The 23,720-nt window shown below is 44.4% G+C and overlaps 1 protein-coding gene across 1 annotated transcript in view; it reads left to right on the forward strand.

Moving 5' to 3' along the window:
* Positions 1 to 23,720, forward strand: part of LOC119169595 (cell adhesion molecule Dscam1-like) — a 354,684-nt gene that overhangs the window by 222,722 nt on the left and 108,242 nt on the right. Inside the window, exons 3-4 of the mRNA XM_075887261.1 lie at positions 5,727 to 5,888; positions 21,314 to 21,466. Of these exons, the coding sequence (XP_075743376.1) occupies positions 5,727 to 5,888; positions 21,314 to 21,466 (315 nt within the window). The remainder of the gene's footprint in view (positions 1 to 5,726; positions 5,889 to 21,313; positions 21,467 to 23,720) is intronic.

The following is a 23,720-nucleotide window of genomic DNA, read 5'->3' on the forward strand; positions in this document are numbered from 1 at the left end:
CCATAGTTTTGGCTCCGAGAGTGCACCAATCACACTCTCTCTGCTGCCAAGTCCTGTTGCTCAGCTGTCATGCCACATTTCAGATCAAGACACGATGTGCTCCTGATTGCTTTCTGTCCCAGCTTGTAGAATTCTTTTACAAATCACTGCAATGTCTCTTTCTCGCTTTTCACTGTTTTGTTTCTACGCTGAGTTCGTTTCGCGTGGTCTCGTAGCACACGCACAGTTACTTTCACGCTGTTGTCTTTCGAGCATCAAGGGGCTTTGACGTGTCGGTGCCTCAACTTTCTTGCTTGCACGTGTGGGTTTATTGTATGCCCCTGTTTTGCGCTGGTACGTTGTGTTTATGCTTGTTCGGTGCACACATTTCTGTGAGAAACATTCTTTTTTTTCTTGGGTTGACATCCAGAGATGCACACCGCATGAGGTTTTTTTTTTCTTTAGCTTGCGAGAATTTCCTCAGAAAAAAAAAACACAACAGTACACCGTTTGGCTTCGACAGTTATTTTCAATACTATACACGGCAAATGCGCACTTCCCCTTGTCTTCTTCATCCCAGGCTTCACTGTCTTCTTGTCAACTACGAGAGACGCTGGAATGGCTGGATACGCGGGGACGGTTGGCGCGAGTGCCCACGGGCAATACACGCCCCCATGTTTAGCGGTCACTTCCCCGGCCGTATTCAACTATCTCTTCCTACCGGACGTCGCCACGTCCCCAAGCTGTTCGTGCTTCTTCCTCGGCGAGCTGCGCATCCTTTTTTATCCTCGGTGTCCATTTTACCTTTCGTTTCTTTCTTCGCGCAGGCTCTGCGGTAACCATCTCTCGTCTGCTCATAGCCTCAGGCTCCATTTATTTTTCGACCCACCTCGTATTTCTTGGCCGTCTCCTCGCGGTCTCATTGTGTCGCGCCGCCCGAGAAACTGACGAGCCGTGAATTGCTATCGAGCGCGAAGAAAACGGTCGGGCACGAAAGAACCGAGTCGCCCGGCCGGGAATTTTCCTTCCCGTATACGTTTTGTTCTTCGCCTTCGCGGGATTCCGTACTCATTCGAGCATTATAGTAGGACTTCTTTTTGATTGTTTTACTCGCGTCTCCCGAAGACGGGCTTCTTCGCGCTTTCTGCCCGGCGATTGCGTAAAAGCGGGAGCTCCCGTTGCCCGCTGTCCGTCCCGTCCGGCATTCGTCAGCCCCTTTTCCTTATCAACCGGAGATACGTGTCCTGCCCCCTCACTCCGCTTCCCATAAAGCGATGTTTCCAGGCGCTTCGTGGCGTGTCCGGTCACCTGCTACGCGCCGGATACGTCTCTCGCTGCCGAGGCAGATGGCTCGGCCGTCTGAGTAGCAAGATGGTGCACGCCTGTTCGGGATGATCGACCGCCCCAATCTGTCATCGGGAGCCCCGGCGGTGATCTCCTTCTCTTTCCTGTTGCCGTTCTCGTTTTCGAAGGAACACACCGCATTTGGCTTAGCGACCGGAGTGTTCCACTGGCGAGCACGCGATTTCACACTCCGCTTCCACTGTCTGAGGGAATCCGTGTGCGGAACCCTTCGTATAGGCTAGCTGGTACGGTTTACGTTGCATACGAGAACACCTCGGCAATCTGTTGAATCCCGGAGGACCCCGACCACTGGAAACTTTTGATACTACGTTTTAAGTTTAACAGAAGGCCGGCTGTAATGGAATTGAAGTCATCTGTGTGGCCATTACAAGCCAAATATACTTTTATGGTCATACACAGGAAACTGCAAGGATTTTGTTCTTTTCATCACACGACTGATTATCGATTTTGGCTGGATACTACCCGCGTGGTTCTACGCATCTGGTTTCTTGCTGCAAAAACTTTGCAGTTAGGCTTTCGTTCACGACACCTGTATTTTAAAGGAAATGAAATGAAAGTGAGTCTCAACTCCCTAAGTTTATTAACTTTAAGAAAGTTAGAATGTTGGAAAATTATTCTACTTTTTTTTCTTTGTATTACCAACATGCGGCATGACTACTTACTTGGTAAAGTTCAGGCTTTTCAAGCTCAATAATCACCATCATTTCATGAGTGCATGCGAAATAAATATGAAACTCCGAAACCAAGCACACGTGCAGATGCAAATCGCTATACCACCCTTAAACGCACAGCGCTGTCACACCTTAGCGGCCCACAAAACGCCAACAAATAATCGATCATTTAATGCAAGTACCTTGCTGTTATGCGTCCTAGCTTGAGTATTCAAAATTTTTGTGATGAAGCCGCGACAACCACTACTTCGTAATAATGTTACACAAAATGAGCTGAGGATTTCGGGAAATAGAATAACAAGTCCCGCTGTCGAACAGCGTATGGTACGTAGTCGTTATTTAAGAATCTTATCTATAGACGTCGAAACCACTATAGTTGGATACAAATTAAGAAATCTAGAGAGGCCACGCCCAGGTGAATGAAGCGCTGCAACCGATCGTCTCCGGACTAAAGAAATAGCACTGCTCATGCACTCGGCGATGTTCTCTGAATGCGAGGTCAGCGGGGGTCCTGCTCATGACGTCATACCATAATGCCCATCCACCTGTCAAGAGGAAGTGCCGCGGATTTCCGAAGTTTTATCCAACAATAGGATCTAGCGTGGCACCTCTTCATTTGAATCTTTTCGATTGTAATAAATGCGTATGACAGGAAGCACTCAGCACCCCTAATGTTAACGAGTCTGATAAAATGTTCAACTGTTTACCTGAGAAATATTTGCGGGCGCTGGTAGTGCTCAACAAAAACGAAATATAATTATTATAAAAGCGCAAGAGTCAAGCTGAGCTAACTCTCGTTAGCTACCCTTCACGGAACGAAATTGTGTTATAATAGCAAGAACAAGGAAAGAAATAAGCCCTTCACACTATGCAAGAAAAGCAGAAATCGTTTATGTCTATCCGTAGACCTAAGGTGTGCAGTATCACCCGAAAGACGAGGCATTGTAGTTTCAGCAAGATTTTACTTGTCATGAAGTTCAACAAAACGGATAGTCTGGCTAGTTGCTCTTGATTCATAACGTATGAAACTGACACAGCACAATACAGCACTAAACACTTGAAGATGCACACAAGGACAGCCCCGGCTCTCAACTGTGATTTATTACATACGACCCATGCGCAAAGAAAAAAAATAACCGTCTTTTCGTCTTTTCAAACATTTGCTTGAATTGATGCTGTGAGCGATGTTGCGCTTTGCAAGTTGTGGATTAATGCTTGTAGTTTTCTTGGTTATAACAACCGGCAGTGAGCACACATCTACTAAAAAGTTAGTCTGTTTAGCTAACGCTAAGGAGAGCGAAAACGAAAGACTATGTTCGTGCGAGATACTTATTCATATATTCTGGCATTATTAGTCGATTGCATTGTTACATCGCATTGCTTGTTCTCTCTCAGTCGCCCAGACATCCCCCCTGGTTTCGCATGCCCAAACTTGATAGCCGAAGTGATAAAAGAGCACTAAAGGCAACTATTAAGTCGACGTTGATTCTTGAAATAGCGGTCCAGAAACCTCGTAGTGTTACTTTTGTGCCAAGGAAGGAGTTACTTCGAATTAAAATCAAGCTTTAGTGGTCTGCATCCGGATAACGCAATTCAAGTACCCGCCTCAAGAAGCGGATTATCTCAAGTCATGGTTGCCGTGCAAAACGTTGACCCGTTTTACTGCGCGGCCACCGACACAGGTAGCAGCAGAACGAAAGCAGCGGGATTGATTGATTGATATGTGGGGTTTAACGTCCCAAAACCACCATATGATTATGAGAGACGCCGTAGTGGAGGGCTCCGGAAATTTCGACCACCTGGGGTTCTTTAACGTGCACCCAAATCTGAGTACACGGGCCTACAACATTTTCGCCTCCATCGGAAATGCAGCCGCCGCCGCCGGGATTCGAACCCGCGCCCTGCGGGTCAGCAGCCGAGTACCTTAGCCACTAGACCACCGCGGCGGGGCGAAAGCAGCGGGAGCCACAGCAGCAACAACGGTCATTGATCAATTTTCTGCCGTTGGCTCCGAGATGACAGACGTGTTTTCGTTGAACTGGGCTCACTAGATGGCACGACTTGTTCAGTATAACGACGCGAAAAGTGAATTTTTGAACCACTCGCACCATTCCACCTGAAGACGTCCGGCGGTTCTCTTTTTCCATGAAACGAACACGCAGCATTTTGTTGGGTCTTTTGATGCACGGAAGGTTTTTATGTAGTGCTGCTAGATCGATTACTAGTGAATAATTGTAGGTGGTTCGTCTGACGTTATTGGAATCATTTAGAAAATGCCCTATGGTGGTATGTGTATTATTGTGCATTTACCACTTAATATTTTGGTAAGTAGGGTACTGCTGTTGATAATATTGACGTTTTAGATGTTGTCATACATTAAGCTTTCACTCTGATGTATATTGTTATTTGACTTCAGCGTCCCTTTATAAAACTCTGAAGTCGACATTGGTAGTTGAAATAGTGGTCCAGAAACCTCGTAGTGTTACTTTTGTGCTATGGAAGGGCTTATTTTGAAATAAAATCGCGCTTTAGTGGTCCGCATCGGGTTAGTAAATTACCCGCCTGAACAAAAAGTCTGACGTCACTGTTACCGTGCACAACGTTGCCCGACTTTAACGCGTTGCCGCTGACACTATAGCAGCAGAGGAAAAGTAGCGGGAGTCACTGCAGCAACAATGGCCATTGAACAATGCTTAGTCATGGCCTTAACAATTGAGGGCATGCTTGGTTAAACTGGACCCCGATAGATGGCACGACCTGTCCAGTTTAACTGGGCGAAAATTTAATTTTTGAACCACTCGCACCATTCCCCTTAGTACGCTCCTAAAAAAGGTAGTGCTACTTACTGAATTGTGAGGTAATAGAGTGATGTCACAACGTTCACTACCGAAGTAGTAACTGCAGGTAGTAAACACAGATATTTGCTACCTCAAAGTAATAAAAGAATGTGTTCTATTACTTGCAGTTACTACTTGGGTAGTGAGTATTCTGACAGCACTTTAATCAAAATTTAGTAAGTAGCAGTACCTATTTTTTAACACTGTAACGTCCGGCGGTTCTTTTTCCATGAATCAAATGGAAATGAATAATGAGCATTATATTGCGTATCTTGATATACGGAAGGTTCCTTATTTAGTGTAGCTAGATCGATTACTAGTCATTGCTTGTAGGCGCTTTGTCTTACGTCATCGGGATCATTTTGCAAACGTCCAACTGAGGCGCATTTTTTCTCGTGCATTTACTTTAATTTCTTGGTTAGTAGGGCACTGCTGTCAATAATATTGTCATTTTAGACGTTATGATACATTGAGTTTTCACTTCGACGTAAATTTTTATTTGTCTTTAGTGTTCTTTTATTATTTGATTCACTTTTAATTCAAGGTAACATTCTTGATATTATTTCCATAAATATTTTTAACCATTGAGTCAATATTGATTCGCATTTAATTTACTTTTATGCCCCTGTAACAATAGTTCGTATTTGATTCACCTGTCATTCCCATTTTATTTAAATCATGCATCAATTATCGGTTTCACGCATTTTATTAGCCTTATTACGCTAATTGTGTTTTTATAAGATCTTAATTAGAACATTTCCTAGATGACTTAATTTGTTTGTCTGTCTGCATGCATGACGGCTTGGTTGTCCAGAATCGCGTAAAGCGGAAATTTAGAGCCGGGGAGCTAACACGTAATATTCTCTCATCGCAGCCGTGAACCAGGAGTTTGACGTGCAAGTGTACGACGAGTTTGTCATCAAAGGCAACACTGGCGTCCTACGCTGCCAGATACCGAGCTACGTCAAGGAATACGTCACGGTGACGTCATGGGTACGAGATGACGGTCTCGTCGTTCACGCCGACTCGGATTCGGGTAAGTTGTGGTGGGCAAAGAATTTTCTATGAATACTCTTTATACTCCCATTTTTCTTTTTCCCAACGTAGTTATAGCCAACCGAGCATGTGGCTAGTTAAGCTGCCTGTTTTCCCTCTTGTTGTTATTCCTCTCTCGCTCCACACTAGAGGGATTTCTGGCGCTAGTGTCCATGGGAGCTGCAACGCACGGTGCTTCATTCAGCGATGAAATGATGGGTAGTACGCTAGTTTTTTGTCTACTTTTCATTTTGTTTTTACTTCATTTGGCTTCGCGTGGCTTGGAGCTGCTTTATGACAAAACGACAATCAGCATATGTTCAGCAGTTCAGCACTTCAACCTTTTAGGCTCACTATTTCAAGTCGGGTCATGAAGTTCACACAGGTTGGTTCTTTTATTCGAAAGAAAACCAAACCAAAGCAATAAATATTGTCACGAGAGCACTTGAAGCATGTAAGCATGAAGACAAGGGAACTTTTGTGTGCTACCCACAATTCTCAGAGGCATTGAACAATGGCCGCGCCAGAGTGCCTTCTAGTTAATTTTAGGAATCTTAATGGTTGTGAGGAGGTAGAGAAGGCTACCTGAGTACACTCTTCACCAGATCCCGCCTAAAATGATAGATATAGCCACAAAACCAGGCTTTTTGCGTCTGGTTTTCTGGATACAGACAGCCTTTACCCAGGACCTAATTAAGTGTGTACAATAACGGCGGGTAACTGTAACACAGCGTATATATCATCCAAAATTATCAAAGCTTTATATGTCGCAGACATAGTTTCCCTGCTTGAAACTACGAGTAATGGTGGAATGATTCGTTGAGTTTCAGAATAACACACTAATGTCAAGTCTGGCAATAGAGTTGCTGTAAGTTGCAACACAGAGCGCATCAGTCAGCATACAAATAATGGATATAGTATATATATCGAATTGCCTGAGCCGCTTTTTTGAAAGAAACAATTCAACAACTTTGGCAACAGCTGGGCATCCTCGTATCACCACCGTTATCTTATAAGGTCAATAATTCAAATCAGGTCACGAAGTTCCATGCTAGCCTTTTTTTAATCCACAGCAAAAGCTAATAACAACAATAAACAAAGTCACAAAAGCATCCGAAGCCGCAGGAAAGAAATTCGGCAAATCTATGTGCCGCTTATCGTTCCCAAGATGGCTTAACAATATCGCCACGCCACATTTCCTTCCAATGAGTATTGTAGAGTCCTACGGAATGAATGACCACGATAGTGTTACACGTGTTACACAAGTAATTCTTATCGCACGCTTATTTCTAGTGTTCTCTGGTCGACATCCCCTGCGTTACCAAAGCACAGTTCTATTTCTGACCACGCTGACAGGGGGTTATTGGGTTCGTGTTTAAGCATGCTTGTTCAATACGCAAAATTATTAGTAAAAAAAACCTTGCGTATATAATCACGCAGTTCAGTTCTATCTGATACCAATATGAACCACTGTTAGTGCAGGGAAAGGGACGGTCCCTGTTGATTAATTTCTCGGCTCTTGGGTGCCGAAATTACAATATTGTAGTGAGAGAGACACACCATGGAAGAGAACTGCGGATTAATTTTTATTTACTTGAGTTCTTTATTACGCATCTAAACCTGAATGCTGGAGTGTGCTTGTATTTTGCCCCCTTCGAAACGTAGCTGCCGTGGCCGGGTATAAAACCCGGGTTGCCAGGCAAAGGGCCTAGGTTTGATTTTTATGCTGTCCTAAGCATTTTTTTTAATTCATCTAGTTTTATGGGCGACGCTCCTTATAGTCGAGGCTTGTCCGTTGGCGTTGTTTTGCGCCGTAGCCACCTCTGACAATGATGCTGATGACGATGCAGAACAAGCGACTACCACACCACACATTCTCCTTCTGCCATCACGGCACAGCACATGCAAGGAACGCACTATACGTCATGACGATGACGCTGATTACGATGACAATGAAGACGATGACGATCATTATCATGAGAAACGACTGGCTTGTACAATAGATGACGTGTCGATACGTTCTGTCAAGCATTTGGTATGACTGAAAACAACCAACAAACACGACGGAAACGTGTCCAGACCTCGCCTTTTCCAACTTCAGGCTAAATTCGATGCCACATAGCAGTAGTGAGGCTCACCACCAGCTTCACGCAAAAACATGTGCTAGAAGTCCGCGGTTGATAGCAGTAGTAATGAAGGCAAATTGAAATTCATGACTCAACACAACATACCAGTTATGACCGATAAACATTGTACATAACTCTACACCACTCGCCCTTCTTTACAAGTGTGAATGGTCGATGTCACGGGTCATTCAAGGTAGCACCGAACGATTCAACTGCTTCATCCACTCATCATCATTCACTTTGTGAATATGCCGTGTTTTTAGAGAGACGGGGGGTAGTAGTATTCTACGTCCATTGGGGAACGTTGTTACGTAATTATGGGAGTTCATTTTTATAGTCATAAAAAATGAACCTGTTCCACTCACATGCCAGAGAATGTTTAATTAAGTTAGTATTGAAACACGCAACATCATGCACACGTACACAAATATCCACAGGGTATTTACATAGCATCAAAACAGCCACGCTACCATCCCAATAAAATGGGTAGGGCAAGCAGCGATACGGTAAAACAACTGGTGGCCATTTAAGTAACAGAGTGGATTTTAACAGAAGGCATGCGTAAAAAGCGGAGGCAGGAATTTAAATTGGCGCATGATATTCAGATCTTCGTGGGGATAACGTGGGCGCAGCAAGCACTGAAACAAGGGAGTGGAATGTGCCCTACAGTTAGCGTATAGTATGGCTGCTGGTGATGTTTATGACTACATGCATATAAAACATGAAGGCGAAGGCCTTTACGTTTAACACGGCGGATGCGACGGAGGCAGTGACGGGCAACTACGGCGCCAGAATCAGCCTTTTTGCGATCTCATAACAGCTTTCACTGTAAAAAGATCGCAAGGTTATATTAGATAGAAATCTACGAGTGAAATGTTAAAAAAACACCTTCATGGTTCATTGTGACACTATTTTATTGTTCCTTTTTCATGACTCACAACTGCGCCACAAACGTTTTGTGTTCCATAAGCACCCATAATTAGGCATTACGATGTGATTGTCAAAAGAAAAATCATAGCATATTCACGAAGTGAATCATGATGGGCACGCCGAAGCGTTCCTCCGTCCGTCCATGCGTTCATCCGTCTCTGCTTTCGTCCATATATGCTTCCATCCGCCCGTCCGTGCCTTAATTCGTCCGTGCGTCTATCCATGCATCCAACCAAGCACGATCTGGAAAGCGAACTCCTTCATGTACGGCGATAATTTAGGAGAATGAGAGATGAGAGGAGTGAGCGCCCTTTTATGACGCTCGCACCCGGTGCAGCAGCCAATCGGCGAGCAGCTGCACATCCAACGCCATCTATTGTTCATTCACCAAACAACCATGTTGCATGTATGGATGAATGGACATAGCTGTACCCTTTAGATCGGGCGGTGGCTTGCGCCACCAAGCCGTAATACTTAATGAACCCAAAACTAGATTTACTTTTTTTTCTTTAAAAAGTGAGTTTGACGATTCGTACTTTGCAGTGAAGAGTTTAATTTTCACTCGTCCCTTGACTTTAGCCACCAATCAGATAACCTCCTTCTTGTTAAGTCTACCCGCTTAAAGTCTATTTTGCCCTCCCTGGCCCTAAACCCCAGTGCTTTGAAAAACTCTGCGCCATCATCCTGTAAAGGGGTGAAGCCCTTTACAGAACATTATCAAGGGTTCGGCTGTTTCTTCTTGCTCTCCACACGCACTGCATACTGTGTCTACCCCTTCGTATTTGGCCCGATATGTCTTGGTTCGCAGTACTCCCGTCCTGGCCTCAAACAGTAGAGAACTACCCCGAGTATTATCATAGATCCTTTCCTTGGCAATTTCCTGCTTAAAAGTTCGATGGGACTGTGGATGGATGGCTGGATGGATATGGCTGTACCCTTTAGATCGGGCGGTGGCTAGCGCCACCAAGCCGTAATACCTAATGAACCAAAAACTATATATTTTTTCCCCTTAAAAAGTGAGTTTGAGGATTCCTACTTTGCAGTGAAGAGTTTAATTTTCACTCGTGCCTTGACTTTAGCCACCAATCAGATAACCTCCTTCTAGTTAAGTCTACCCGCTTAAAGTTTATTTTGCCCTCCCGGTCCCTAAACCACAGTGCTTTGAAAAACTCTGCGCCATCATCCTGAACTATAGGGTGAAGCCCTTTACAGAACATTATCAAGTGTTCGGCAGTTTCTTCTTCCTCTCCACACGCACTGCATACTGTGTCTACCCCTTCGTATTTGGCCCGATATGTCTTGGTTCGTAGTACTCCCGTCCTGGCCTCAAACAGTAGAGAACTACCCCGAGTATTATCATAGATCCTTTCCTTGGCAATTTCCTGCTTAAAAGTTCGATAGATCTCTAGTGCGGACTTCTTAATCATGCCCATTCTCCACATGTCAGTCTCCGTTTCCTTCCCTTTCTTCTTAACCGATAGTTCTTTTTGGTTTGGCCACCTGCTGCTTTCTAAGTATTTACCAATCAACTTCCTGGTTCGCTTCCTCAATTTTGTATCGACATTCTTCATGTACAAGTAGCTGAAAACCTTCCTAGCCCAACGCTCTTCCCCCATTTCTCTCAATCGCTTCTCAAATTTTATCTTGCTGCTAGCTTCCCTGCCCTCAAATGATGTCCATCCCATATCACCTTGTACTCCCTGATTTGGTGTATTCCCGTGAGCTCCTAAGGCAAGCCTACTTATTCCACGTTGCTTAATTTCTAACCTTGCTTGAACTTCTGATCTCATGCACAAGACCGCATTGCCGAACGTCAGCCCAGGAACCATGACCCCTTTCCATATTCCTCTCACAACATCATACCTATTGTAATCCCACAGTGCCCTATTTTTCATGACTGATGCATTCCTGTTACCTTTAGTCGTCACGTATATTTCGTGTTCCCTCAGATACTCGGTCCCATTGCTTATCCATACGCCCAGATATTTGTATTTATCTGTTATCTCTAGCGTGACCTCCTGTATTCTAAGCTCACTACCTTCGTTGTCATTGAAAATCATGACTTTTGATTTTTCCCTACTGAATCTAAAATCTAACCTATCTCCCTCATTACCGCAGATGTCCATCAATCTCTGCAAATCTTCCTTGTTGTTGGCCATTAGCACTATATCATCTGCGTACATTAATGCTGGTAGTGCCTGATCAATAAGTTTTCCTTGTTTGACTAAAGAGAGGTTGAAGCCCAGTCCACTTCCCTCTAATTTTGCCTCTAATCCTTGTAGGTACATCATGAATAATAAGGGTGACAGGGGGCACCCCTGCCTAAGCCCCCGTTTTACCTCTGCAGGCTTGGATACCTGTTTTTCCCACTTTATAGCTACCTTGTTACCTTTATAGACACCCTTTAAAAGATTAGTGACTACATGTTTCACGCCTAGTGTGTCCAGTATTCCCCACAATTCCTCTTGAACCACGCTATCGTACGCTCCCTTGATATCCAAAAATGCTAGCCACAGGGGCCTGTGTTCTTTTTCTGCTATTTCGATGCACTGCGTCAGTGAGAACAGATTGTCTTCCAACCTCCTGTGTTTCCGAAACCCATTCTGTAGTTCCCCCAGCACCCCCTCATCCTCTATCCACGCCTGCAGTCTTTCCTTTATAATCTGCATCGCCAGCCTGTATCGCTAGCCTGTATCGCCAGCCTGTATCGCAAAACTGTATCGCTATGGGACAGCGCCATCTAGGAAACTAGATGAGAAATGGTAATGACGACATAGAATGCGTACAGCACCATCTAGTATATCATCACCCAACTGCAGTTTTCCATGCATCTCTAAGGAGCAGTGCTATTCATTGAATGATAAAGGATACGCCACTGGGGTGGCACACTGAATAGAGTGACGTCAATCAACGACCAACCAGGTGATGCTATAAAGAGCTTCGCCCTAAAAGAAAATTTTTTTGATCACCAAAGCTTAAGAAGCGGCAACGATTGTTGCTGATTGTTAATTGCTGAGCTGATGTAAATTAGGTTTTTATTGCTTATATATAATAAAATATTCCAATTGATTAATGCAGAGTGATCATGTGTTGCATTCATTCTCCTTTAGAAATCCTGATGCTATATCACCTGTTACTAAATTATCGTGCCAGAATTCGTCTCGAAGTTCATCATTCTTGCGCATATATTGCGTTGTCTTGTTTAAGGAAATAAATGATGATTGTTAGAATTTGGCGTCCTAAAACCACCACATGATTATGAGAGACGCCGTAGTTAAGGACATATATACACGGGCATCAAGCATTTTGGCCGGCACGGCTGGGATTCAATTGTTTAAGAAAGGTTTTTGAGGAAATTATTGTGTGAAAGTTATATGGCTTCGGCCACATATTGGGTGGCTCATGTGTCTGTGTAGCCTTGAGTATACATTTCGGGCAAACTCGATAAGTCACAAGAGAAAAGAACCCTACTCTGAGTTTCGAGGTCTTTTCAGATTTTGCTTTCTTTTTTACTTGTATATAGGCTAGTACCTTGCCTTTGACAGAGATTATTGATGATGAATTTGAATCTATGTTTGCAAGGCACATTTGTATAAAGACAAAAACTGCCAGTAACAATCTGCAGGTCTTGCTTTTAGATGTAGTGCTACCAAAAAAAAAGCTCTATTTATGGCACGATTCACCAAAGTATTAAGGATATAGTGTTAAAGATATGGTTTCGCATAAGTTCCGGCGCCAGCGCCGGCGCCGGCGCCAGTGTCGGTATCGTTAGTTGTGAGTGAAAAACCATCATGTTTGCGTGAACGAGAAATCGAGAAAGATGCAAACAAAATAAATAATAAAATTTTTGAGTTTGCGTGGGGATCAAACCCTCGTCGTTTGCGTCACGATCGGGTGTAACACCACATGACCACGCCCCTGCTGTTAATAAACTGAAAATGAACTTCCATTGCTTGGAAACGCAATGAAACGTTTACATATTACTAACGCACTCGTCCTGTATACATGCTTCACAATACAACATGAAATATTGCCGTAATGATGCGTAGTACAAGCGTACATTGCCATCAGGCATCCGAACTTGGGATCTTCATAATGAGTTTATCCTTCAACGCCATTTGCCCACTACAACAGGCACACACGCTACAGCACCCTTAAGGCCGTGTAGTGGGTGCATAGCAAGCTCGGAAAGATTTTATACACCAAGTGTTTCAAATACACACTCGCAACGAAAAACCGCTATGGCGGGGAGCTCTTAAAGGCAAAACTTAAGGGCGCACAATTTTTTGTCTGACATGCGTGACTCAAAACTTAAAGATCTGTAACTGCATGTCTTCAAACAGTATCTTCGTAAATCGATTCTGAAAGCGGTCAGCAAGTCTCCGCTATGTTCACATAGTCGTCTTTCAAAAGGGTTTGCAACTTTCGAGCATCTGTCCAGTCATCCCTCAAGAACTACGCAATAGCACTAATGCAACGAACTGTGCTGTCGTGGGAATTAGTTACTACTGGATTGGTTTTATAAGGAAGCCAAAACGAAGATGTTTCAAGAAAGCCTATGCCTCAATTTATGAATGGCCTCTCTTAGTTGTGCGTCTCCAGATATGCGCCCTTCTTGTTGAATCCTGGAAGATTCTAGAATTGGGCGTGTTGGTAAAACATGATTATGAGTGCAAATCAGCGCAGCTGACAAAACACAAAAGAGGACGCAGAGGAAGAACTATGTGGGCTCTCTTCTGTAACCTCCTGTTGGTTGCGCTGATTTGAACTCATAATCCTAAATAGTCACGACGCATAACCCAGAGAAGTTACGTGGCAAGTGCCCTATTATGACTCCCTATCTGATCATCTGGTCGAGGACCACAAAGGTTCTCCTCGTTGTCTACGTTTGCTGCAACTACTCAACTACGACGAGCAACTATATTTCAAGTGCCGGGTGACGTAACGTTGCGACAGGACATATCGATATCCACCGCTTCGCGGCGACAAGTGTGGACGACTGCCCGGATTTCACGTCGTGTTCGTTCATGCGGAACTAAGCCTGCCAGGCACGGCTCGAACTGTGCGGCGTGGGCGAGCTGAAGAACGTATCGGGCATCGGCGAAGCGTTATAAGAAAGAAAGCCTCGAAGTTCTGGCTCCCGAACAGACTTTGCAGGAAACTAGAAAAACGCGTTTTTTTTCGATGAAAAGAAGAGCAAAAGTAGAGTGTAAGAGCGCGATGTCTCTTCGCGGAGTATGATCAATGTCCCCTCTCCAGGTGTACACGCGCGTGCCTTATAGCTATGAAAAATTTCGAGAAATTTTATTCCGTCTCGGTCCTCGTGTCTGGAGGCGCAGTGTGAAGCGACGCCGTCCACCGAGATTTTTCTCCAGATGGGTAGCAGGACGATGAGATGACAGCGAGGCCGAGAAATAAGAGCCGCCGGAATGGAAGGCTGTGGCAGTAGTCTTATGCACCCGCTCTTATATATTCCAAGTTATGTACGCTTTGTACACATTCTAGTTCACCCACTAAGCGCGATCAAAGTGACCCTAAGTTGGTTGTCTTTATCTGTTTTGTTTTGTTTGTTTTTTTTTTTTGCAACTGGCAACAGCTTTGCAGGCCGGCTTCGCCCCGTTCCCCCACGCGACGTTCTTCGTCGTGAGCCTAGTAGCATCACAGTTCCTTCACTGTTGCTTGCACTTCGTGTTCGCCTAAATCTTTTTTTTATAATTTCCTTCTTTCCTGTGTCACCCGCTCAGCTGTCGCTCTGAAAAACTCTCTACTGAAAAGACGCCTTTTTTTTTCGATAGGCTGCAGTCTACCATCTTTCAATTTCTAGATCTCTTTTATTAGGCTTTTTTGAGCCAGGTTTTTGTGACGTATGTCTTTTCTTTTCCGTCTATTTTTTTTTTCAATTCCTAAGAGTGTTTCTTAAGATGTCAAACTTAGAGCCACCAGCTTCTGCTATAGTTATACACAGCACAAAGGCAGTCTTGGTCTCACGCCGCTTAGCTTCAGCTCCATTGGCTAACTTTGCCTTCTTATGGGTGTAGCAATGTTGACTTAGTGGCTGGTAATATTACAATTTACCGCCGTGCAAGCACAAAGAACCAAACGATTGAGGCACATCAGACAATCCACTTGCTTATATCCGATGGCAGAGCTATTCAGTAGATGCTCTCTTAAAGAGCTAGCTTGCTTCTGCTCCGGAAAGAAAGAGGCTTTATGACCAGTATTTGCATTTTTATTAAGTCGACAGTAACATACGATAAATTTGAGGACTTTTTTTGTTTGCCACTATTTCCGAAATAAACCATACTGTTCATTTTCTTGTGGACGTCAAATAAAACAGGTGAAATATTAAACCGGCTAAAAACTTATTCAAAATGATAAAGCTTCGAAACAAGTGGTCGTAATTTGTGATTTTAATATCACTTTATTTAGATAATAACTAAACGCTCCTTAATTCTACCTAAATCACAAAAGCTGGAAACTTCGTACGTGCTCTTGGGTACGTGCTCAACCAGCGCTGGCGTGGTTGTTTATTGGCATCAAACTCTCGTTGGCTGTGACATATTTGGCCGCAACCCGGTTAATTTGGACGTTCCTCACAGCACACCGAGCACGAAGCGCGCGCCGCAGATATGCGACACAAAAGAGTGAGAACAACATATCCAGCCCGGCGAAATTCCCCGGGCTCCCAAAAAGACATATGACCCACAGTCGCCTTGTTGGTAATATGTAATCAAATACTGGTTTAGAGCGCATCTCGGATTAATAGGCGAAGGTCGTGAGCAGTGTTCACATTGTGAACGATCTCGCAAATGATAGAAGTTGCGGCTTTCCCACTGCTCTTATAAACAATTACTCTTTCCACATACTCTTCCAGAGAAGGAAAGTGATTTGATGTCATGGACATTTATAAAACGCCAAGCACTTTTTGCGTACTGCCGGCACTTTAAACGTATCTATCATCTATCTATCTATCTATCTATCTATCTATCTATCTATATGATAGAAGATCTATATATGATAGAGATGATAGAGATATGATCATCTATCTATATGATAGAAGAAGTCAGAAAAGCTTTGGAGAGCATGCAAAGAGGCAAAGCTGCTGGTGAGGATCAGGTAACATCAGATCTGCTGAAAGATGGAGGACAGATTGTGTTAGAAAAACTAGCCACCCTGTTTACGAGGTGTCTCCTGACGGGAAGGGTACCAGAGTCTTGGAAGAACGCTAACATCATCCTAATACATAAGAAAGGAGATGACAAGGACTTGAAAAATTACAGGCCGATCAGCTTGCTCTCTGTAGTATACAAGCTATTTACAAAGGTAATTGCTAACAGAGTAAAGAAAACATTAGAATTCAATCAACCAAAGGAACAAGCAGGATTTCGAACAGGCTACTCAACAATTGACCACATTCATACTATCAATCAGGTAATAGAGAAATGCTCAGAGTATAACCAACCACTATACATAGCCGTCATAGATTACGAGAAGGCGTTTGATTCAGTAGAAATATCAGCCGTCATGCAGAAACTTCGGAATCAGGGCGTAGATGAAGTATATATAAACATTCTGGAAGAAATCTACAGGGGATCAACTGCTACCATAGTGCTTCATAAAGAAAGCAACAGAATACCAATCAAGAAGGGTGTAAGGCAGGGGGACACAATCTCCCCAATGCTATTTACCGCGCGCTTACAGGAGGTTTTCAGAAGCCTTCAGAAGGAGAATACCTTAGTAACCTGCGCTTCGCCGATGACATTGCATTGCTGAGTAACTCAGGGGACGAATTACAACTCTTGATTACGGAGTTAGACAAAGAGAATAGAAAGGTGGGTCTTAAAATTAATCTACAGAAAACGAAAGTAATGTACAACAACCTCGGAAAAGAGCAGCGCTTCAAGATAGGTAATAGTGCACTTGAAGTTGTAAAAGACTATGTCTACTTAGGACAGGTAATAACCGCAGAGTCTAACCACGAGATTGAAGTGACTAGAAGAATAAGAATGGGGTGGAGCATATTCCGCAAGCACTCTCAAATTATGACAGGTAGATTGCCACTATCCCTCAAGAGGAAGGTATATAACAGCTGTATCTTGCCGGTACTTAGCTATGGAGCAGAAACCTGGAGACTTACAAAGAGGGTTCAGCTTAAATTGAAGACGACACAGCGAGCAATGGAAAGAAAAATGGTAGGTGTAACCTTAAGAGACAAGAAGAGAGCAGAGTGGATTAGGGGACAAACGGGTGTTAAAGGTATCATAGTTGAAATAAAGAAGAGGAAATGGACATGGGCCGGGCATGTAGCGCGTAGACAGGATAACCGCTGGTCATTAAGGGTAACTAACTGGATTCCCAGAGAAGGGAAGCGGGTTAGGGGGAGACAGAAGGTTAGGTGGGCAGACGAGATTAAGAAGCTTGCGGGTATAAATTGGCAGCAGCAAGCACAGGACCGGGTTAACTGGCGGAACATGGGAGAGGCCTTTGTCCTGCAGTGGACGTAGTCAGGCTGATGATGATAATGATCTATCTATCTATCTATCTATCTGTCTGTCTGTCTGTCTGTCTGTCTGTCTGTCTGTCTGTCTGTCTGTCTGTCTGTCTGTACGCCTATACGGGATGCAACCGTGGCCACCCCATTAATTTGAGGTTTAAAAATAAAAATTCCTACGACCATCTTCCGTGCACGTTCATCCGGTGCACCAATGCAGGCCACCGTGTGGCTCCAGCTCCAGCTATTCTTCGAAAAGTAGTTAGTTATACTAAAACGGTGCTTTTTGTGGACGCTGTGCAGTACTGTACGCGGCGAGTCTTTGGGGTGTCAGTCGTCGACGGTAAAGGACAGCTGGTGTCCCGGGCCTCAGTCTGTACAGGTCAAGTGACAGTTGCAGATGAGGTTGCCATTGCGTTAGATATTCAGGAGGCACATGTTATTCACTCTGATTCCAGATCAGCCGTTCGGGCCTTCACCGGAGTTTTGATTTCACAGCAGGTGACTAGGCTCATCCGGAGTAGTCGCAAACAGGTGAGATGGGTTAGTGGTCACAATTTCTCTTGGGGTCTAGCGCACTGGCATCCTAATGTCAGTGCTCACACTTTTGCACGTGAACTCACGAACCGTGTGGGGACAAAGGATCCTTTGACCACGTCCCATGAGATTACGTCCAGCTACAATCTCAGTCAGCGGCATTTTCCCCTTCTTAATGGTACGCTCAACCAAGCTCAAGGAATTACTTTTCGACTCCTACAGCCAGGTACATATCTCTGCCCTAGAACCTATCGTAGGATAGGGCCGTACTTTCATGAAGAGTGTTTTCGTTGTAGCCTCGAGAATGACTCGCTAGCCCACATGCTCTGGCAGTGTCCTGCGAATGTGAACGCTGATTTATGGGACGAAGACCCGTGGCAGCGGAGCTTACTCAGCCCGGACTTGGGTGTACAACTACTGGCTGTCCGGAAGGCCCGGGCCATTGTGGAGTGCCTTCACCTTCCTGTGCCGACCTGGGTGGAGCTGCCTACAGGTTGAGGGGTTTTTATTTCTGTATTCAACTAGTCTCTCTGGTGATTAAATAAAGTTCTGTGTATGTCACACCATCTTCCCAATGGGAACACTGATGGTATGCGAAGCAGCAGCATTGTACACGGGTGGTGTCATGGGTTGGATGGCGCTAACGCAGGTGCAGCGGTGAGCGCTGGAATATTCGTTTGAAGGGATCGCTGGCCTTGATCTTGGACGTACACAGACATGCTTCAATGCGTATGTTAGGCACACGTCAGGTTTATTGCACATGAACCAACGAGTCGGGGGTGTAGCGAGCAGCATTCGAGGTAGTGGAGTGAGTGGCGGTAGCGGCAGGTGTTGCGGTCGAACGAATGAGGTGGGAGCTGCGGCCGCTGTGGCGAGCGCGTGGCAGGTGCGGGAGAAAGTGACGTCAGCGTGCACTGCTAGTGGAGAGTGACGTAAACGAGCAGGTGCGGCATGACCTACTTGGCACCGCTTCAACACCTGCGGCGAGGGGAACGCTTTGCGGTGCGTTCGTACAGACGCACGTGCGTATGGCGTCACACACATGAATGAAACAGCTGCTTCGCGTCTAATAAGGGAGGGTAAAATGGTTTGACGAATATGGCTCACTGGCCATGACATGAATGTGACAATCCCATCACCTACGTCGTCGAGCCCTTTCCACCAGCCACGTGTGGCACCTAATCGTATACCACGCGTGAGTATGTGCCACAGAACAAACCGCGGTAATTTTAACGCGAGGGTGGTAAGAAAAAACTTTGTGTATTCCACGCACCTTGATAATCGATGTAATTCGAAACAAGTGGATGAAAGATGACTGTGTTTTAATTTTTATTGAGTGACACATTACAAATTTACTCAAAAGATACGTACAAAACTTGCACGCTTAGCATACGTTGAACGGTCGTATTCTGCGTGGCAATCAAACATTCTACCACAGAGCGAGGCCACGTCTCGACCCGGTTTCGGAAAAAGACACTTTTCGGGTGTAATGCTTGTGATTTAACAATTGTGGTTGCAATGCCGACTATCCAATTTATTAACGGTACATATGTACTCATATGATAGAACCGTAAAGTTTTATCAACGTCTATAGTAGTTAGGTGCCATCCACTGAATTTCGTTTGTGTATATTGCACTGTCATTCTCGCAAGCACAAGCGCTACATATCAGTTTATGGTCTCTCATCTAGCTAACATTCATTCTGCTGTTGGGATTGTTACGCAAGTGTAAACAGCGTAAAACAAATGCAACTGTAAGGTGTATGTGTGCGTAAAACATTCGTACAGATTTTAGCGTCATTTCGTAACGTTTCGCTTATTACAAAACAATCACTTTTCCTCCGCATGCTTCGCAATATGTCGATTACGAAGGCACGTGGTATCTTTCGGTTATTTATTTGTATTTTTGGTACTTTTGATAACTGAGCTTTTGTTTAGTTTGAACAGTTTGTGCAGTCCTCAGGAAAGAAAATTAATGAGCTTTTACTGTGTATGTAAACGGCGATATGAATCTTGAAGGGCGCAAATGACCTATATACACTGAGGTTGCATTGAAATCAACTCCATTTCTAATTCCTTGAGCGGGTCGCTAATGAGCGGTAGATGTCAGCAATATCTTTGTTGCGGGGTATGTAGAAAACGCATACGCAACAGAGACATTTGTTAACTATGTTCGTTGGCCCATCGTGTAACAACTACACGGGCACGTACAGTTCATTGTTGTCCGCTGAAAGGGCGCAAGTACTCTAACGTTTCTCCATGAAACCTCGGAGGTTTCCTTGGAGGAAAAAAAAAAGTGCCGTTTTTAAATGTTTTAACGTGTTACTTATGCGGTCCTTAGCAAGTGGAGTGTCTAACTCCGCAGCATTTTGACACGAACCTTCATGTGCCATAAAGCCGTCTTTTCTTTCCTCGTTATCATTCAGTGTTCTGTTGTCTTGCAAATGTGATGCATTAACCGCAGTGCCAACTGGTATAATGGCAGGGGCTTTCACAGAATGGCTGGCCGTGGCTCAGGTGATTGGTGCGAACACACACGCTCGCGATGGCGTAATCGTTTTTGAAACATGCTTGATGGTGGCATCGGGTCTAATGGCTTTCTCTGTTCCCCGCTTCACCTAAGTGCTCTTCGCTCCTTGAGCTGCCCGGCGCTTAAGACGCGACTAGAAGCCCAGCATCGAGTCACTGCAGGTGTCGTTCGCAGGAGATGCAATTTGCACGATCTCATCATCATTCATTATCCCTTCGGGCTCGCTGATGGGAAAATCCTGGGAATGTTGCTTTTTTGTTCGAGCATGGGAGTCTCTGCGAAAAAACTTCGATCACGATATCTGTATATCTCTTCCGGTTTAGGGAAATATATTGCAAGCACCCGGCGTCTCCTAATGACACGTGAAGGCTAGCAAGTTCTACAGACGGTTTTTTTTTTATTCTCAATGATAGCGAGGGATTCTTGCTTGTAGTAGGACCCTGCGTTGTAGTAAGAGAGGACATTTAATACCCGCCGTGTGCGAAAAAAATTGAAATTGTTTTTAGTTATACATACGCGTGCAGTGACCATACCATGGACACGACACCATTGCACTTCAAAGAGCTTGTATAGATATAAATAAACACCAGCACCACAAAATGTTGATTCATATGATTTAAGACTCCCATGCGAGATCATGTAATATCATGCATGAAACGTGTGCGCATTTATTGGCGTCTTTCATACTGCAGGATTGATGTACATGCAAGGTAAGCGCTGAGTTCCTGATTGATTGAGTGATTGGTTAATTGATTGATTGATTGATTGATTGATTGATTGATTGATTGATTGATTGATTGATTGATTTTGCAGGTGGTCGCTTCACAGTGTTTCCATCTGGAGAACTGCATGTCCGCAAGGTGGACCCGGCATCCGACAGTCACCGCAAATACTACTGTCAAGCCAAGCACAGGCTCACCGGCAAGGTCTTCCGGAGCACCACAGTTGCCAGGCTTATCATCATCGGTCAGTGTTGTATCAATTTCTTTGGCCCAAACATACGTCACCATTCACACGGGCAAGCTGTACAAACTCGACCAATGTATAAGCGAAGTAGTCTATATATATTTGGTTGAAGTAAGCAAAGCTAAGAAATACATTACAGCATGCTAAAGAAAAAAGCAGTGTTGACTTATTGCCGGGTACAACTTTCCTCCTCAAAGGCGGGTGTGCAAAAGGCTGCACGAAAGAGCACGCACTTCATACTGACGTCACGAACTGTATGCCCCGAGAGCACTTTCAGAGAGCATTATTAAGCCTATAGTAGAAAAGCGGGACTGTTTGTTTAGTCACGCCAGTTGTCGGTCGCCACGCTTCGGTCTTCTGGGTGGGGTTTAACTGGACTTGTAAAGCTGTAACCAGCTTTGCATGAAGCTCAATAAAACTTGCTGCTGGTTGAGTTGTTTAATACTTGGTAGGTAACTATAATTGCGTACTTAAAACGTATTCATTCACTACGAAGAAAAAATCAAGTTTGTCGTACGTTCGTGCTCGTTCGTGTTTGCCATGTCCTCGTGTTTGAGTGCGCAACCATAGTTAACTACCATTTACCTAAATTAGTTACCAACATAACTTCGGGTAAAATGGAAATAAAGCCACCAGGTCTCCATTCTGTCGAAAGAGGCACAGGCTACGACGTACTAAACAGCAACGCAGGCGTTCAGTGCTCGAGAGTGAGTTATACTAATATGAACAAAAAACATGGACACGTGCAATATCATAAATTTTATTGCGGGTTTAATACCACTAATACTAGCTGCTATGATTAAGGGCGAGCAAAGAAGTATAAACAGACGTTAGCCTGAATATTGCGTTTACAGTCATCGAGTAAAATTGCCACGCAAAGATATCGGGATATAGATAAGGTAGGAAAGTGTTTTCGTGTACGACACAACCTTCGTCTACCTAATCACTACAGCTGTAGTGAACGGGTGCGTCATATCAGGCATATCTCGCCTACGCAATCCTCTACTACAGAAAATGTAAACATACAGGCTCTTCACAGACTGATCTTTTAGTGTTTGCCATATTTTACCTCGGTCTTTTTTAGGAAGATATTGAGCACTTTTCATTCGCTCGATTTAAAAGAAAAAAACGGCCAGCTCTAAATGGTGAAAAGGGATTAAAGATAGCAGAAATGGGAATGAAGTGGGTGGATGAAGTAGGAGTGGCGGCTGGAACAGTAGTGGGTGTAGTGGTGAGTTGTCAGAGTGGTGGGAAGAATGGCACATAGATGCAGTGGGATTTACCCACCCACTGTGGGCAAATCTCACTACGGTATATGGCAGCCCCCCCCACACAAAATCCTCGACTACTAACAGCGTCAGTATGAACAAAACTCATAGCCCTGGCTCTCCGGCCACGACATCGACCCACGAGGAAACTGCAGTTGGGCCATCCTCGAATAGTTGTGTACGATGTTTTCTTCTATCAACAGCATGCGGGCCTCTTGATTGCATGTCGCCGGCAATATATAGGCCAGAAAGAGCGTATGTTTGAAACAAAAGACCCCAGCTAAACGACATGATCACGTATCTCATTGGGAATCTAATTTTGGGCTCACATTTCCTCGTTTGCTTAGTTAGGTTATTTCCCGCTTCAATTTTTTTAATTAAGTTAGACCCAGAGCGCAGTAACAACTTCTGCTAATCAGAATGTTAATGTTTGGGACGATCGCTGACTGAATAAAACACAGCGCAAACAACGGCAGGAAGAAAGGAAGAGACAGGACAGAGCGCTGACTTACAACTGATCTTTATTAGGAAATGCGAACAAATATATATCATGGCAGGCAAATAACACGTGTCCACCACAATATCAAAAAATTCGCACAAGCGTCGCCATCACCATATCGCTACTGTCTCACCGCACACGTGTTCATCCTACAGATAAGAAGTCCATCTCTTTTTGAGAGAGGGTTACAGATGCCCTACTTACACATTGATCTTTCAGACGTGCAATTTCAGCCGCTTCCATTATCTCCCTAGTTTTTCTTTCTTTGTGCCTGGCTAGGATTTTTTGTGTCGCGAAACTGCGGTGTGCACCCACAATCCCTACAATGGATGCCAAGGTGGCCGCTAATAGTATTTTTCACGTTGTACTCGTGCTCCTTCAATCTTGTGTTCACGCACCTTCCTGTTTGGCCCACGTATATCCTTCCACAGGACAGCGGGATCGAATAAACTACATTTTCCGCGCAAAGTATTAAGGGTAATAGTAT

The sequence above is a fragment of the Rhipicephalus microplus genome, chromosome 2 (genome assembly GCF_043290135.1).
Source record: "Rhipicephalus microplus isolate Deutch F79 chromosome 2, USDA_Rmic, whole genome shotgun sequence".
In the NCBI taxonomy this organism is placed as follows: domain Eukaryota; kingdom Metazoa; phylum Arthropoda; class Arachnida; order Ixodida; family Ixodidae; genus Rhipicephalus; species Rhipicephalus microplus.